A 14545-nucleotide genomic window follows, 5' to 3' on the forward strand; every position below is an offset into this window, starting at 1 on the left:
CGGCACTGGTGAGCAATGATAGGTGGCTCTGATAGGCGGCACTGGTGAGCAATGATAGGTGGCACTGATAGGCGGCACTGGTGGGCAATGATGGGTGGCACTGGTGAGCAATGATAGGTGGCACTGGTGGGCAATGATAGGTGGCTCTGATAGGCGGCACTGGTGAGCAATGATAGGCGGCACTGGTGAGCAATGATAGGTGGCACTGATAGGCGGCACTGGTGAGCAATGATAGGTGGCACTGATGGGCTGCACTGATAATCCGTGCTGATGTCCCATTAACAGAAGCCGGTTATCGGCTCTCCTCCCCCTCCCCCTCATGCTGTCAGAATGATGAAAGAAATACCCGGCTTCTGTTTACATTCTTGGATCAGCTGTCATTGGCTGACAGCTGATCACGTGGTAAAGGGCTGTTGTGATTGGCCCTTTACCCCAATCAGTGATCAGCTGACTCTGAATGACTTGGCGATCACCTAGTGTGCCACGATCCACAGTAGGACATCCATTTACGCCCAGGGCTGCCTTTTTGCATGGCCACGCTGGGCAGTTGTCCGGGGTCCCCACCAGCCAAGCATCATTCAGATGTCACAAAGTTCGCTGCCACATTGTGCCAGTGCTGTGCAATGGTGTCACCAGTGTGGGGCCTGATGGGGCCACACCCCCCCCCCCCCAAATTGAGTGCTGTACTTTTTTTATATAACCAAAACAATGGCCGCCGCGGCTGTCCGAGTGTTTGATCGCTGAATGACTCATTGAGTGGCAGTCTGTCGCCCCAGTGCCTCTGCTTGGCTGGACACTGTGTAAAAATACCATGTGACGTGGCTGGCCTGGTGCACCACTGCTGGCTGGTGGTACAGTAACAGTACTGTGGATTAGATGTGATTCCCCGGCCAGGAACAACATCATCACCTGTAGTAGCAATCTGGCTGTATGCAGAGCACACAGCCACATCTCTTGTGCTCATATAAACACCCATTTCCATTATTATAATGATATAATACTTTACCTATCAACCCGCTCATCCAAGTAAACAGACATCACCCGCATTCTTATGTCCTCATCTCAGCCCAGTCAGTCGGCATCCCTGACTTCACACCAGCCGGCATCCCTGACTTCACACCAGCCGGCATCCCTGACTTCACACCAGCCGGCATCCCTGACTTCACACCAGCCGGCATCCCTGACTTCACACCAGCCGGCATCCCTGACTTCACACCAGCCGGCATCCCTGACTTCACACCAGCCGGCATCCCTGACTTCACACCAGCCAGCATCCCTGACTTCACACCAGCCAGCATCCCTGACTTCACACCAGCCAGCATCCCTGACTTCACACCAGCCAGCATGGCCTTTTATTATCACAAAAGCTTTTGCAAACAGGAAGTGCAGATTCCAGCCAATCACTTCATACATGGGAAGTGACATCACAGAAAATGACAAACCATAACCCTTCCAACAGGGTTCATAAAGGAGGTGGTGTCTTCATAGACAGCCAATCAGACATTTGTTATCCTTCAAAAGAACCAATCACAGACCTGTATACATTCAAATTCATACATTCAGCGCTGCAGAAATGAGGGAATTATTTCAGGGATTTAAAAAAACAAACAAAATCCGGAGTTATGAGATCCGAGGATTTATGTGAAATGACTTCTGGAAATTTCTCTTCTCGGTTTAGTAAGTACGGTGAAAGCTCTAATCCTTCTTTCTGTACTTCTCCTGAGGGTCACAGAACTGGTCCGGGCTCTGAAAACAACCCGACCATACATAAAAATACCCGGACTGAGAGCTGCCAAGAGCCTTAACCAGCTGAGCCCAACCCCCTATAGACTGAGGACCGAGAACTGGGTGACCAGTGGCGTACATGTGTCGGGGGAGTTCTATGTATACAGACCCCCCCTATAGACTGAGAACTGGGTGACCAGTGGCGTACATGTGTCGGGGGGGTTCTATGTATACAGACCCCCCCTATAGACTGAGAACTGGGTGACCAGTGGCGTACATGTGTCGGGGGAGTTCTATGTATACAGACCCCCCCTATAGACTGAGAACTGGGTGACCAGTGGCGTACATGTGTCGGGGGGTTCTATGTATACAGACCCCCTCCCCCCTATAGACTGAGGACCGAGAACTGGGTGACCAGTGGCGTACATGTGTCAGGGGGGTTCTATGTATACAGACCCCCTCCCCCTATAGACTGAGGACCGAGAACTGGGTGACCAGTGGCGTACATGTGTCGGGGGGGTTCTATGTATACAGACCCCCCCCATGATCCCGTGTCTCTTCCTTGTACAGGTTTGCCCGGGAGCTGAGTCTGGACACCCTCATGGTGCGCTCCATTAAGGGGACCCCGCTGTACATGTCACCAGAGCTGGTCCTAGAACGTCCATACGACCATCGCTCCGACCTGTGGGCGCTGGGCTGCATCGTCTATGAGTTATTGGTGGGCACCCCTCCCTTCTATACACACAGCATCTTCCAGCTGGTCAGTATCATCACCCAGCAGCCAGTGCGATGGCCAAAGGAGGTCTCGGCAGAACTGAAGGTAGGGCTGTGTGACAAATGAGTGACCCTGGACTGAATCCGCTGATAAGGACTTCATGGTTTCTATGATTCCTCCAGGATTTCCTCCAAGGTCTCCTAACAAAGGACCCGGCTCTGCGACTGTCCTGGCCGACGCTGCTGAGACATCCCTTCATTAAAGACCAAGTGATGGGTGAGATCTTCATCAATATCCTTATCAGATCCTGAGAGTAGACCTCTAGGGGTGGGACTGCACACCTCAACTGTATTATATACCCCCTTCCCCTGCAGATGACCCTTGTTTGTGGGCGGTGCTATGGGTGGGCTGGTACTCTGGGGGTGGGACTGTATGCCCTTAACTGTATTTGATTCCCCTTCCCTACTGATGGCTCTTGGCTGGGGGTGGGACTGTATATCACAACTATTTTATACCCCTCCCCTGCCATTGACACCTGTCTGAGGACATTGCTTTGGGCAGACAGTACGTGGGGGGTGGGGACATTAGGTGGATTTCATAGATCTATTGTTACTCCTCTGTGATTTGTTTTTCCAGTATTGGAGGACGGCACTGCTGGAAGTCCATTCACCTCTCCACTGACTGATGAGCAGCGGCAGATCCGCGACAGACTGTGTGCGAGCGCCGGGCAGGCCAGCGCCCATTCCCGAATACTGAGCAAAGCAAGACAACGTGTGGCCAAGAGAAAGGAGAGGGAAACGGGCAAAGCGGCCACCAACCAGGTGACTCTGCCAAACATTACACCTGATTTTATGTGTTCCTAGACTCCTCCTTCAGTCTCCACCCTCACACCAGCTCCACCCTTGGTCTGTACCCTCACACCAGCTCCACCCTTGGTCTGTACCCTCACACCAGCTCCACCCTTGGTCTGTACCCTCACACCAGCTCCACCCTTGGTCTGTACCCTCACACCAGCTCCACCCTTGGTCTGTACCCTCACACCAGCTCCACCTTTGGTCTGTACCCTCACACCAGCTCCACCCTTGGTCTGTACCCTCACACCAGCTCCACCCTTGGTCTGTACCCTCACACCAGCTCCACCCTTGGTCTGTACCCTCACACCAGCTCCACCTTTGGTCTGTACCCTCACACCAGCACCACCCTTGGTCTGTACCCTCACACCAGCACCACCCTTGCTCTGTACCCTCACACCAGCACCACCCTTGGTCTGTACCCTCACACCAGCACCACCCTTGGTCTATACCCTCACACCAGCTCCACCCTTGGTCTGTACCTTCACACCAGCTCCACCCTTGGTCTGTACCCTCACACCAGCTCCACCCTTGGTCTGTACCCTCACACCAGCTCCACCCTTGGTCTGTACCCTCACACCAGCTCCACCCTTGGTCTGTACCCTCACACCAGCTCCACCCTTGGTCTGTACCCTCACACCAGCTCCACCCAATATAATACTGACATATAATCACACAACATACATGATATACAATGTAATACTGACATATAATCACACAACATACATGATATACAATGTAATACTGACATATAATCACACAACATACATGATATACAATGTAATACTGACATATAATCACACAACATACATGATATACAATGTAATACTGACATATAATCACACATGGGTTGGATTTGATGGACTTGTGGCCTTTTTCAACCTCATCTACTATGTAACTTCTCCATCCGTGTCTTCCATAGAGGTCATAGGACCAGACCCACACTGTATATGTACCCAGCTCTTCACCATAAGACTAGAGCCATTCTATGTCTCCTCTTACACCAGCTCTACCCAATATCTCCATCACTTCTCCATATGAGACCACCTTCACACCCAGCATGCCCACACTCTGTGTTTCTTCCTCCCCCATCTCCATTATCTCCCTGGATCATTGTGGTTTTGTTGTAGAGAGGAGCAGCGCGTGGTGTCGGTGAGGAGTCGGAGGTTGGGCACACAGGAGTTGGGAGTCTCTCGGCGTTGGCTAGGTAAGTTCTCGCTCTCTGTGGATCAGAACTGTGTGTCTGTTGTGGTGTGTTGTACGCCTTTTCTGTAACCTTCTTCATGGTGTGTCAGGGGGAACCCCATATCTCAGGACTACGAGAGGGAATTTGGCCGGGAGAAGAGGCAAACACACAGCATTGAAGTGGTCCACCTGGAGAACGAGGTAGGAGGAGTCTGCATACATGGTGTGTGGTAGGTGGGCTATATATCTGTACATGTAATGGTGGAGACATTGTGTCTGTGTATACAGGACAGCGACGATGAATGGTCCGCACTACTGGAAGCTACTGACCCATCTGTGGCCCAGCTGAGTACCCCTTTCCTGCTCCTCCAAGACCCCAACTTCAGGAAGAAAGTCCATGGCCGGCTACGGGACTGCCATCCTCCGGTCAGTGTATTCCCCGCCTCTGATCCTTTATTACCCACAATGCCCCTGTACTATGACCCCACAATGCCCCTGCATGATGACCCTACATACCCCACATTACCTACAATGACCCCACATTACCCACAATGCCCCTGTACGATGACCCCACATTACCCACAATGCCCCTGTACAATGACCCCACATTACCCACAATGCCCCTGTATGATGACCCCACATTACCCACAATGCCCCTGTACAATGACCCCACATTACCCACAATGCTCTTGTAGGATGGTACTGTATATACCAGAATTGTTCATCTTTCTTGCGTTCCTGGTGTCCATCCTCACACTGTGAATGTGATGTGTGTCTAGGTGTCGCTGGAAGCTGTATCACGCCTCCGCCCAGCTGTCCGTGTCATCTGTAACCTCCTCTCATCGACATGTGACCCGGCCCTGCTCTCCGACCTCTGTGAAGAGCTACAGATCCCTAATTTCCTTCTGCAGCTGATCAGCCAATCGGTGAAGGAGGATGTGCGGCAGGTGATGTATAGTGTCCTGGGAGGTGGGACTATATAGTAGAAGGTTTCTGATTGGATTGTGTGTTGATTCTGGTTCCAGTGTTCGTGGATCTCGTCCTTCCTCTCGGATCTCTTCCTTCTTCTGAACTCTTACTACTGTTTCCGGAGTCATCCAGAGGCGTCGCGGTGAGTTCCGAGCCGCCCCCAAACCCTGATACCCAACCATTAGAGCCATACAGGCCTTGTGTATGTAAGGAGAATCTGTCCTAAGCTGGTCAAAACCAAGCTCCAAGCTGTCCTTCACCCCAATACCCCACCATGGAGCTCAGTATTGACCAGATTAGGACAGGTTCTCCTTGCATTCTGTAAGACCTGTATGGCTCTCATTGACCAGCTTTGGACAGGAGAACCTGTCCTAAGCTGGTCATCAGTGAGCTGCAAACTGCCCTTCAGCCGATATCCAACCATGAGAGCCATACAGGCCTTGTCTCTGTAAAGAGAACCTGTCCTAAGATGATCATCACTGAGCACCAAGCTGTACTTCACCTCGACACCCAACCATGAGAGCCATACAGGCCTTGTCTCTCATATATGGAAGAATTGTCTGTATGGTATCGAGAGATCCCCGAAATTTCCACTTCTTAATAAGTGATTGAACAGTACTGACCGGCATACACAAGGCTTTGAATATCTTTTTATATCCTTTTTCTAGCTTTATAAACTTCGATTACCTTGTTATGCAGGTCTTTTGATCATTCTTTTCTGCTCCTCATGTATCTAGTTTGCTCAGTGCATCCACATGAGAGATAACAAATTCATTGACTATTTATACAGAAACCACAGATGTGGGAAATGACCTCCTGTGTGTGTCCCCTTGTGTGTCTGCACCAAGGCCAAACATTCAGGGGGTTGGGGGAGGAGAAGGGGTGGTGGAGGAGGGGGGAGACTCTTCATCGGTGGCATTTTGGGACTTTTTTTTTCTCATTAGGATTTAAAGAGGAGCTATACAACTCTGTGATAAAAAATGGCTTCATATCCTCACTATCCAAAGCTTTTCAGCACACCTGTATGTGGAAGTGCATGGCGTCTCTTGTGTCTCATATCTGGCATTTTTGTGCAGCACTCTACAGAACTGTTCGGGGGATTTCCTGGAAGTCCTGAGGATCGTCTTCTCCTTTCCCCCCAGTGATGAGGATGTCTTGGTGGAGCGCAGTTTGGAGGTAAGTGGTGTTTTCAGTTCTGTGTACTATGTGTTCCTCTGAGGGTTCCCCCTAATGGTTGTCTCCACCTTCTAGTGTTTGGTGTCCCTCTGTGCCAGTGCCAGCTATGGGGCCCCAGCAGACTGCGCTCAGCTCTTTACCAGCCTTCTGTCTGATTATAAAGATGTATTGGACGCCATCATTGAGCGGACACAGCGCCTGAGGCAAGGTATGTCTTCACCGTCTGCGTCCAATCAGAGGAGACTTTCTCCTACCCCAAATCATGTCCTTGTACTCTGTGCTTTACATCATCATTCTACAATATGTCATAATACAGTCCCGCCTCTGATATCTGTCCTACCTTTCAGAGACCTCCAGAGATGGACGTTGGTTGAGTCTCTACTTTCATGTCCTAGCAGCTGTATGTGACGTCCCCGTGTCCACTGCTCACCGACTGCTAAAGGAAAAGGTCTGTCTGCGTTATAGGAACTGTTACTTCCAGGACAGGCTTTAGACCATATCAGAAGTGTAGGCCGTGGCTCTGGAAATGTAGACCATAGTGAGAACCGGCTCTGGAAGTATGTGTCCTCTGTGACCCCTCTTGTCTGTCGTTGCAGGTCTGTGTGTATATCTCAGACAGGTTGTTGTCCGGCTCCGGCACTCTCTTCTCCTGCTCATTATCTGACTCTCAGCTCACGCTCAGCCAGCTGAAGGTAATATTTGCATTTTTCTTACTTCTTAATTTTCACTCTCTCTTCTGGGAATGTCTGCAGAGATGTTCCCTCTCCACCCCGTCTCCGCCTCCTCCTGGGAGTGTCTGGTCAGCTTTATTCCCTCTATCTCTCCGCCCCCTCTGTCTGTCTCCTCCTGGGAGTGTCTTCTGATATTTGTTCCCTCCTTGTCTGCCTCCTCATGGGAGTGTCTTCTGATATTTGTTTCCTCCTTGTCTGTCTCCTCCTGGGAGTGTCTTCTGATATTCCCTCCTGGGAGTGTCTTCTGATATTCCCTCCTGGGAGTGTCTTCCGATATTTGTTTCCTCCTTGTCTGCCTCCTCCTGGGAGTGTCTTCTGATGTTTCCTCCTTGTCTGCCTCCTCCTGGGAGTGTCTTCTGATATTCCCCCCTTGTCTGCCTCCTCCTGGGAGTGTCTTCTGATATTTGTTCCCTCCTTGTCTGTCTCCTCCTGGGAGTGTCTTCTGATATTCCCTCCTTGTCTGCCTCCTCCTGGGAGTGTCTTCTGATATTCCCTCCTTATCTGTCTCCTCCTGGGAGTGTCTTCTGATATTCCCTCCTTGTCTGTCTCCTCCTGGGAGTGTCTTCCGATATTTGTTCCTCCTTGTCTGCCTCCTCCTGGGAGTGTCTTCTGATATTCCCTCCTTGTCTGCCTCCTCCTGGGAGTGTCTTCTGATATTCCCTCCTTGTCTGCCTCCTCCTGGGAGTGTCTTCTGATATTCCCTCCCTGTCTGTCTCCTCCTGGGAGTGTCTTCTGATATTCCCTCCCTGTCTGCCTCCTCCTGGGAGTGTCTTCTGATATTTCCTCCTTGTCTGTCTCCTCCTGGGAGTGTCTTCTGATATTTGTTCCCTCCTTGTCTGTCTCCTCCCGGGAGTGTCTTCTGATATTCCCTCCCTGTCTGTCTCCTCCTGGGAGTGTCTTCTGATATTCCCTCCCTGTCTGCCTCCTCCTGGGAGTGTCTTCTGATATTCCCTCCTTGTCTGCCTCCTCCTGGGAGTGTCTTCTGATATTCCCTCCCTGTCTGCCTCCTCTTGGGAGTGTCTTCTGATATTCCCTCCTTGTCTGCCTCCTCCTGGGAGTGTCTTCTGATGTTTGCTCCTTGTCTGCCTCCTCCTGGGAGTGTCTTCTGATATTCCCTCCCTGTCTGCCTCCTCCTGGGAGTGTCTTCTGATATTTGTTCCCTCCTTGTCTGTCTCCTCCTGGGAGTGTCTTCTGATATTCCCTCCCTGTCTGCCTCCTCCTGGGAGTGTCTTCTGATATTTGTTCCCTCCTTGTCTGTCTCCTCCTGGGAGTGTCTTCTGATATTCCCTCCTTGTCTGCCTCCTCCTGGGAGTGTCTTCTGATGTTTGCTCCTTGTCTGCCTCCTCCTGGGAGTGTCTTCTGATATTCCCTCCCTGTCTGCCTCCTCCTGGGAGTGTCTTCTGATATTTGTTCCCTCCCTGTCTGCCTCCTCCTGGGAGTGTCTTCTGTTATTCCCTCCCTGTCTGCCTCCTCCTGGGAGTGTCTTCTGATATTCCCTCCCTGTCTGCCTCCTCCTGGGAGTGTCTTCTGATATTTGTTCCCTCCTTGTCTGCCTCCTCCTGGGAGTGTCTTCTGATATTCCCTCCTTGTCTGTCTCCTCCTGGGAGTGTCTTCTGATATTCCCTCCTTGTCTGCCTCCTCCTGGGAGTGTCTTCTGATATTCCCTCCTTGTCTGCCTCCTCCTGGGAGTGTCTTCTGATATTCCCTCCTTGTCTGTCTCCTCCTGGGAGTGTCTTCTGATATTCCCTCCTTGTCTGTCTCCTCCCGGGAGTGTCTTCTGATATTTGTTCCCTCCCTGTCTGCCTCCTCCTGGGAGTGTCTTCTGATATTCCCTCCCTGTCTGTCTCCTCCTGGGAGTGTCTTCTGATATTCCCTCCCTGTCTGCCTCCTCCTGGGAGTGTCTTCTGATATTCCCTCCTTGTCTGTCTCCTCCTGGGAGTGTCTTCCGATATTTGTTCCTCCTTGTCTGCCTCCTCCTGGGAGTGTCTTCTGATATTTCCTCCTTGTCTGCCTCCTCCTGGGAGTGTCTTCTGATATTCCCTCCTTGTCTGCCTCCTCCTGGGAGTGTCTTCTGATATTCCCTCCCTGTCTGTCTCCTCCTGGGAGTGTCTTCTGATATTCCCTCCCTGTCTGCCTCCTCCTGGGAGTGTCTTCTGATATTTCCTCCTTGTCTGTCTCCTCCTGGGAGTGTCTTCTGATATTTGTTCCCTCCTTGTCTGTCTCCTCCCGGGAGTGTCTTCTGATATTCCCTCCCTGTCTGTCTCCTCCTGGGAGTGTCTTCTGATATTCCCTCCCTGTCTGCCTCCTCCTGGGAGTGTCTTCTGATATTCCCTCCTTGTCTGCCTCCTCCTGGGAGTGTCTTCTGATATTCCCTCCCTGTCTGCCTCCTCTTGGGAGTGTCTTCTGATATTCCCTCCTTGTCTGCCTCCTCCTGGGAGTGTCTTCTGATGTTTGCTCCTTGTCTGCCTCCTCCTGGGAGTGTCTTCTGATATTCCCTCCCTGTCTGCCTCCTCCTGGGAGTGTCTTCTGATATTTGTTCCCTCCTTGTCTGTCTCCTCCTGGGAGTGTCTTCTGATATTCCCTCCCTGTCTGCCTCCTCCTGGGAGTGTCTTCTGATATTTGTTCCCTCCTTGTCTGTCTCCTCCTGGGAGTGTCTTCTGATATTCCCTCCTTGTCTGCCTCCTCCTGGGAGTGTCTTCTGATGTTTGCTCCTTGTCTGCCTCCTCCTGGGAGTGTCTTCTGATATTCCCTCCCTGTCTGCCTCCTCCTGGGAGTGTCTTCTGATATTTGTTCCCTCCCTGTCTGCCTCCTCCTGGGAGTGTCTTCTGTTATTCCCTCCCTGTCTGCCTCCTCCTGGGAGTGTCTTCTGATATTCCCTCCCTGTCTGCCTCCTCCTGGGAGTGTCTTCTGATATTTGTTCCCTCCTTGTCTGCCTCCTCCTGGGAGTGTCTTCTGATATTCCCTCCTTGTCTGTCTCCTCCTGGGAGTGTCTTCTGATATTCCCTCCTTGTCTGCCTCCTCCTGGGAGTGTCTTCTGATATTCCCTCCTTGTCTGCCTCCTCCTGGGAGTGTCTTCTGATATTCCCTCCTTGTCTGTCTCCTCCTGGGAGTGTCTTCTGATATTCCCTCCTTGTCTGTCTCCTCCCGGGAGTGTCTTCTGATATTTGTTCCCTCCCTGTCTGCCTCCTCCTGGGAGTGTCTTCTGATATTCCCTCCCTGTCTGTCTCCTCCTGGGAGTGTCTTCTGATATTCCCTCCCTGTCTGCCTCCTCCTGGGAGTATCTTCTGATATTTCCTCCTTGTCTGTCTCCTCCTGGGAGTGTCTTCTGATATTTGTTCCCTCCTTGTCTGTCTCCTCCCGGGAGTGTCTTCTGATATTCCCTCCCTGTCTGTCTCCTCCTGGGAGTGTCTTCTGATATTCCCTCCCTGTCTGCCTCCTCCTGGGAGTGTCTTCTGATATTCCCTCCCTGTCTGCCTCCTCCTGGGAGTGTCTTCTGATATTCCCTCCCTGTCTGCCTCCTCCTGGGAGTGTCTTCTGATATTCCCTCCTTGTCTGCCTCCTCCTGGGAGTGTCTTCTGATGTTTGCTCCTTGTCTGCCTCCTCCTGGGAGTGTCTTCTGATATTCCCTCCCTGTCTGCCTCCTCCTGGGAGTGTCTTCTGATATTTGTTCCCTCCTTGTCTGTCTCCTCCTGGGAGTGTCTTCTGATATTCCCTCCTTGTCTGCCTCCTCCTGGGAGTGTCTTCTGATATTTGTTCCCTCCTTGTCTGTCTCCTCCTGGGAGTGTCTTCTGATATTCCCTCCTTGTCTGCCTCCTCCTGGGAGTGTCTTCTGATGTTTGCTCCTTGTCTGCCTCCTCCTGGGAGTGTCTTCTGATATTCCCTCCCTGTCTGCCTCCTCCTGGGAGTGTCTTCTGATATTTGTTCCCTCCCTGTCTGCCTCCTCCTGGGAGTGTCTTCTGTTATTCCCTCCCTGTCTGTCTCCTCCTGGGAGTGTCTTCTGATATTTGTTCCCTCCCTGTCTGCCTCCTCCTGGGAGTGTCTTCTGATATTTGTTCCCTCCCTGTCTGCCTCCTCCTGGGAGTGTCTTCTGATATTTGTTCCCTCCCTGTCTGCCTCCTCCTGGGAGTGTCTTCTGATATTTGTTCCCTCCCTGTCTGCCTCCTCCTGGGAGTGTCTTCTGATATTTGTTCCCTCCTTGTCTGTCTCCTCCTGGGAGTGTCTTCTGATATTCCCTCCCTGTCTGCCTCCTCCTGGGAGTGTCTTCTGATATTTGTTCCCTCCTTGTCTGTCTCCTCCTGGGAGTGTCTTCTGATATTCCCTCCTTGTCTGCCTCCTCCTGGGAGTGTCTTCTGATATTTGTTCCCTCCCTGTCTGCCTCCTCCTGGGAGTGTCTTCTGATATTCCCTCCCTGTCTGCCTCCTCCTGGGAGTGTCTTCTGAAATTTGTTCCCTCCCTGTCTGCCTCCTCCTGGGAGTGTCTTCTGATATTTGTTCCCTCCATGTCTGCCTCCTCCTGGGAGTGTCTTCTGATATTTCCTCTCTGTCTGCCTCCTCCTGGGAGTGTCTTCTGATATTTCCTCTCTGTCTGCCTCCTCCTGGGAGTGTCTTCTGATATTTGGCTCCCTCTTGCAGGTTCTGTATGCTTGTTGTCATGTTAGTGTGGGGGCCTGCCAGCGTCTGCTAGATGACCGTCCTGCCATACAGTCTGTGGTGTCCTGTGTGGAGGGAGAGGTAAGTCATTCCATGCCGGGTCTAATAGAAGACTGAAGTTTGTCACCTGTATGTTGTTTTTTTTTGCCCGTTTTCTGATGCGTTTCTAGTTCACATTTTACTCTCCTGAATTTACTCTATTGTCCATTGGGGACACAGCTTGATAGTAAGAAACCAAGGATTATGCTGCCACCTGCAGGAGAAATGAAGACTAGGCATATGAATTGCAGCTCCCTAGAGGCTGTAACTCCTCCCCCTCACGTCTGCTCACTTGGCGCCCTCGGAAGAACGATCATTTCTTTCCCTTCACCTGAATTGTAAGACTTGTCTCCTATCACAGCCGGTGGTGGGTGGAAATCCTGAAAGTCATTATACTTTTTTTATACTTGGTTTCCTCTCCGCCATGGTCCTCCATCATTGGTGACAACCAGGTGGACTCTTCCAGCCAGTCCTGGGGTAGTTCTGTGTAGCTTAAGGAACCCCAGCTGTGGTGTCCCCATCTCAGAAGACTCTCCTTGTGTTAGGAGGCTGTGTTGGGTGGAGGACTCTCCTCGTATTTTGAGGCTGTGTTGGGTGGAGGACTCTCCTCGTGTTGGGAGGCTGTGCCTTGTGGAGGCCTCTCCTCGTATTTGGAGGCTGTGTTGGGTGGAGGACTCTCCTCGTATTTGGAGGCTGTGTTGGGTGGAGGACTCTCCTCGTATTTGGAGGCTGTGTTGGGTGGAGGACTCTCCTCGTATTTGGAGGCTGTGTTGGGTGGAGGACTCTCCTCGTATTTGGAGGCTGTGTTGGATGGAGGCCTCTCCTCGTATTTGGAGGCTGTGTTGGGTGGAGGACTCTCCTCGTATTTGGAGGCTGTGTTGGGTGGAGGACTCTCCTCGTATTAGGAGGCTGTGTTGGGTGGAGGACTCTCCTCGTATTAGGAGGCTGTGTTGGGTGGAGGCCTCTCCTCGTATTAGGAGGCTGTGTTGGGTGGAGGCCTCTCCTCGTATTTGGAGGCTGTGTTGGGTGGAGAACTCTCCTCGTATTTGGAGGCTGTGTTGGATGGAGGCCTCTCCTCGTATTTGGAGGCTGTGTTGGGTGGAGGCCTCTCCTCGTATTTGGAGGCTGTGTTGGGTGGAGGACTCTCCTCGTATTAGGAGGCTGTGTTGGGTGGAGGACTCTCCTCGTGTTGGGAGGCTGTGCCTTGTGGAGGCCTCTCCTCGTATTTGGAGGCTGTGTTGGGTGGAGGACTCTCCTCGTATTTGGAGGCTGTGTTGGGTGGAGGACTCTCCTCGTATTAGGAGGCTGTGTTGGGTGGAGGACTCTCCTCGTGTTGGGAGGCTGTGCCTTGTGGAGGCCTCTCCTCGTATTAGGAGGCTGTGTTGGGTGGAGGACTCTCCTCGTGTTGGGAGGCTGTGCCTTGTGGAGGCCTCTCATCGTATTTGGAGGCTGTGTTGTGTGGAGGACTCTCCTCGTGTTGGGAGGCTGTGCCTTGTGGAGGACTCTCCTCGTATTTGGAGGCTGTGTTGGGTGGAGGACTCTCCTCGTATTTGGAGGCTGTGTTGGGTGGAGGACTCTCCTCGTATTTGGAGGCTGTGTTGGGTGGAGGACTCTCCTCGTATTTGGAGGCTGTGTTGGGTGGAGGACTCTCCTCGTATTTGGAGGCTGTGTTGGGTGGAGGCCTCTCCTCGTATTTGGAGGCTGTGTTGGGTGGAGGCCTCTCCTCGTATTTGGAGGCTGTGTTGGGTGGAGGACTCTCCTCGTATTTGGAGGCTGTGTTGGGTGGAGGACTCTCCTCGTATTAGGAGGCTGTGTTGGGTGGAGGACTCTCCTCGTATTAGGAGGCTGTGTTGGGTGGAGGACTTTCCTCGTATTTGGAGGCTGTGTTGGGTGGAGGACTCTCCTCGTATTTGGAGGCTGTGTTGGGTGGAGGACTTTCCTCGTATTAGGAGGCTGTGTTGGGTGGAGGACTCTCCTCGTATTAGGAGGCTGTGTTGGGTGGAGGACTCTCCTCGTATTAGGAGGCTGTGTTGGGTGGAGGACTCTCCTCGTATTTGGAGGCTGTGTTGGGTGGAGGACTTTCCTCGTATTTGGAGGCTGTGTTGGGTGGAGGACTCTCCTCGTATTAGGAGGCTGTGTTGGGTGGAGGACTTTCCTCGTATTTGGAGGCTGTGTTGGGTGGAGGACTCTCCTCGTATTTGGAGGCTGTGTTGGGTGGAGGACTTTCCTCGTATTTGGAGGCTGTGTTGGGTGGAGGACTCTCCTCGTATTTGGAGGCTGTGTTGGATGGAGGCCTCTCCTCGTATTTGGAGGCTGTGTTGGGTGGAGGCCTCTCCTCGTATTTGGAGGCTGTGTTGGGTGGAGGACTCTCCTCGTATTTGGAGGCTGTGTTGGGTGGAGGACTCTCCTCGTATTTGGAGGCTGTGTTGGGTGGAGGCCTCTCCTCGTATTTGGAGGCTGTGTTGGGTGGAGGACTCTCCTCGTATTAGGAGGCTGTGTTGGGTG

The 14545-nt window shown here is 52.1% G+C and overlaps 1 protein-coding gene across 3 annotated transcripts in view; it reads left to right on the plus strand.

Moving 5' to 3' along the window:
• The window catches only part of STK36 (serine/threonine kinase 36), a 68557-nt gene that overhangs the window by 21889 nt on the left and 32123 nt on the right, over positions 1-14545 (plus strand). For all 3 annotated transcript variants that reach the window (XM_077479081.1, XM_077479083.1, XM_077479084.1), the window contains 13 exons: positions 2296-2545; positions 2623-2716; positions 3077-3261; positions 4422-4498; positions 4587-4677; positions 4765-4902; positions 5256-5423; positions 5502-5587; positions 6522-6621; positions 6697-6829; positions 6969-7069; positions 7218-7313; positions 11984-12082. In XM_077479081.1, the coding sequence (XP_077335207.1) occupies positions 2296-2545; positions 2623-2716; positions 3077-3261; positions 4422-4498; positions 4587-4677; positions 4765-4902; positions 5256-5423; positions 5502-5587; positions 6522-6621; positions 6697-6829; positions 6969-7069; positions 7218-7313; positions 11984-12082 (1618 nt within the window). The remainder of the gene's footprint in view (positions 1-2295; positions 2546-2622; positions 2717-3076; positions 3262-4421; positions 4499-4586; positions 4678-4764; positions 4903-5255; positions 5424-5501; positions 5588-6521; positions 6622-6696; positions 6830-6968; positions 7070-7217; positions 7314-11983; positions 12083-14545) is intronic.

The sequence above is a fragment of the Lithobates pipiens genome, unplaced genomic scaffold (assembly GCF_037356315.1).
Source record: "Lithobates pipiens isolate NorthernLeopardFrog02 unplaced genomic scaffold, aLitPip1_a1.2 Scaffold_132, whole genome shotgun sequence".
In the NCBI taxonomy this organism is placed as follows: Eukaryota; Metazoa; Chordata; class Amphibia; order Anura; family Ranidae; genus Lithobates; species Lithobates pipiens.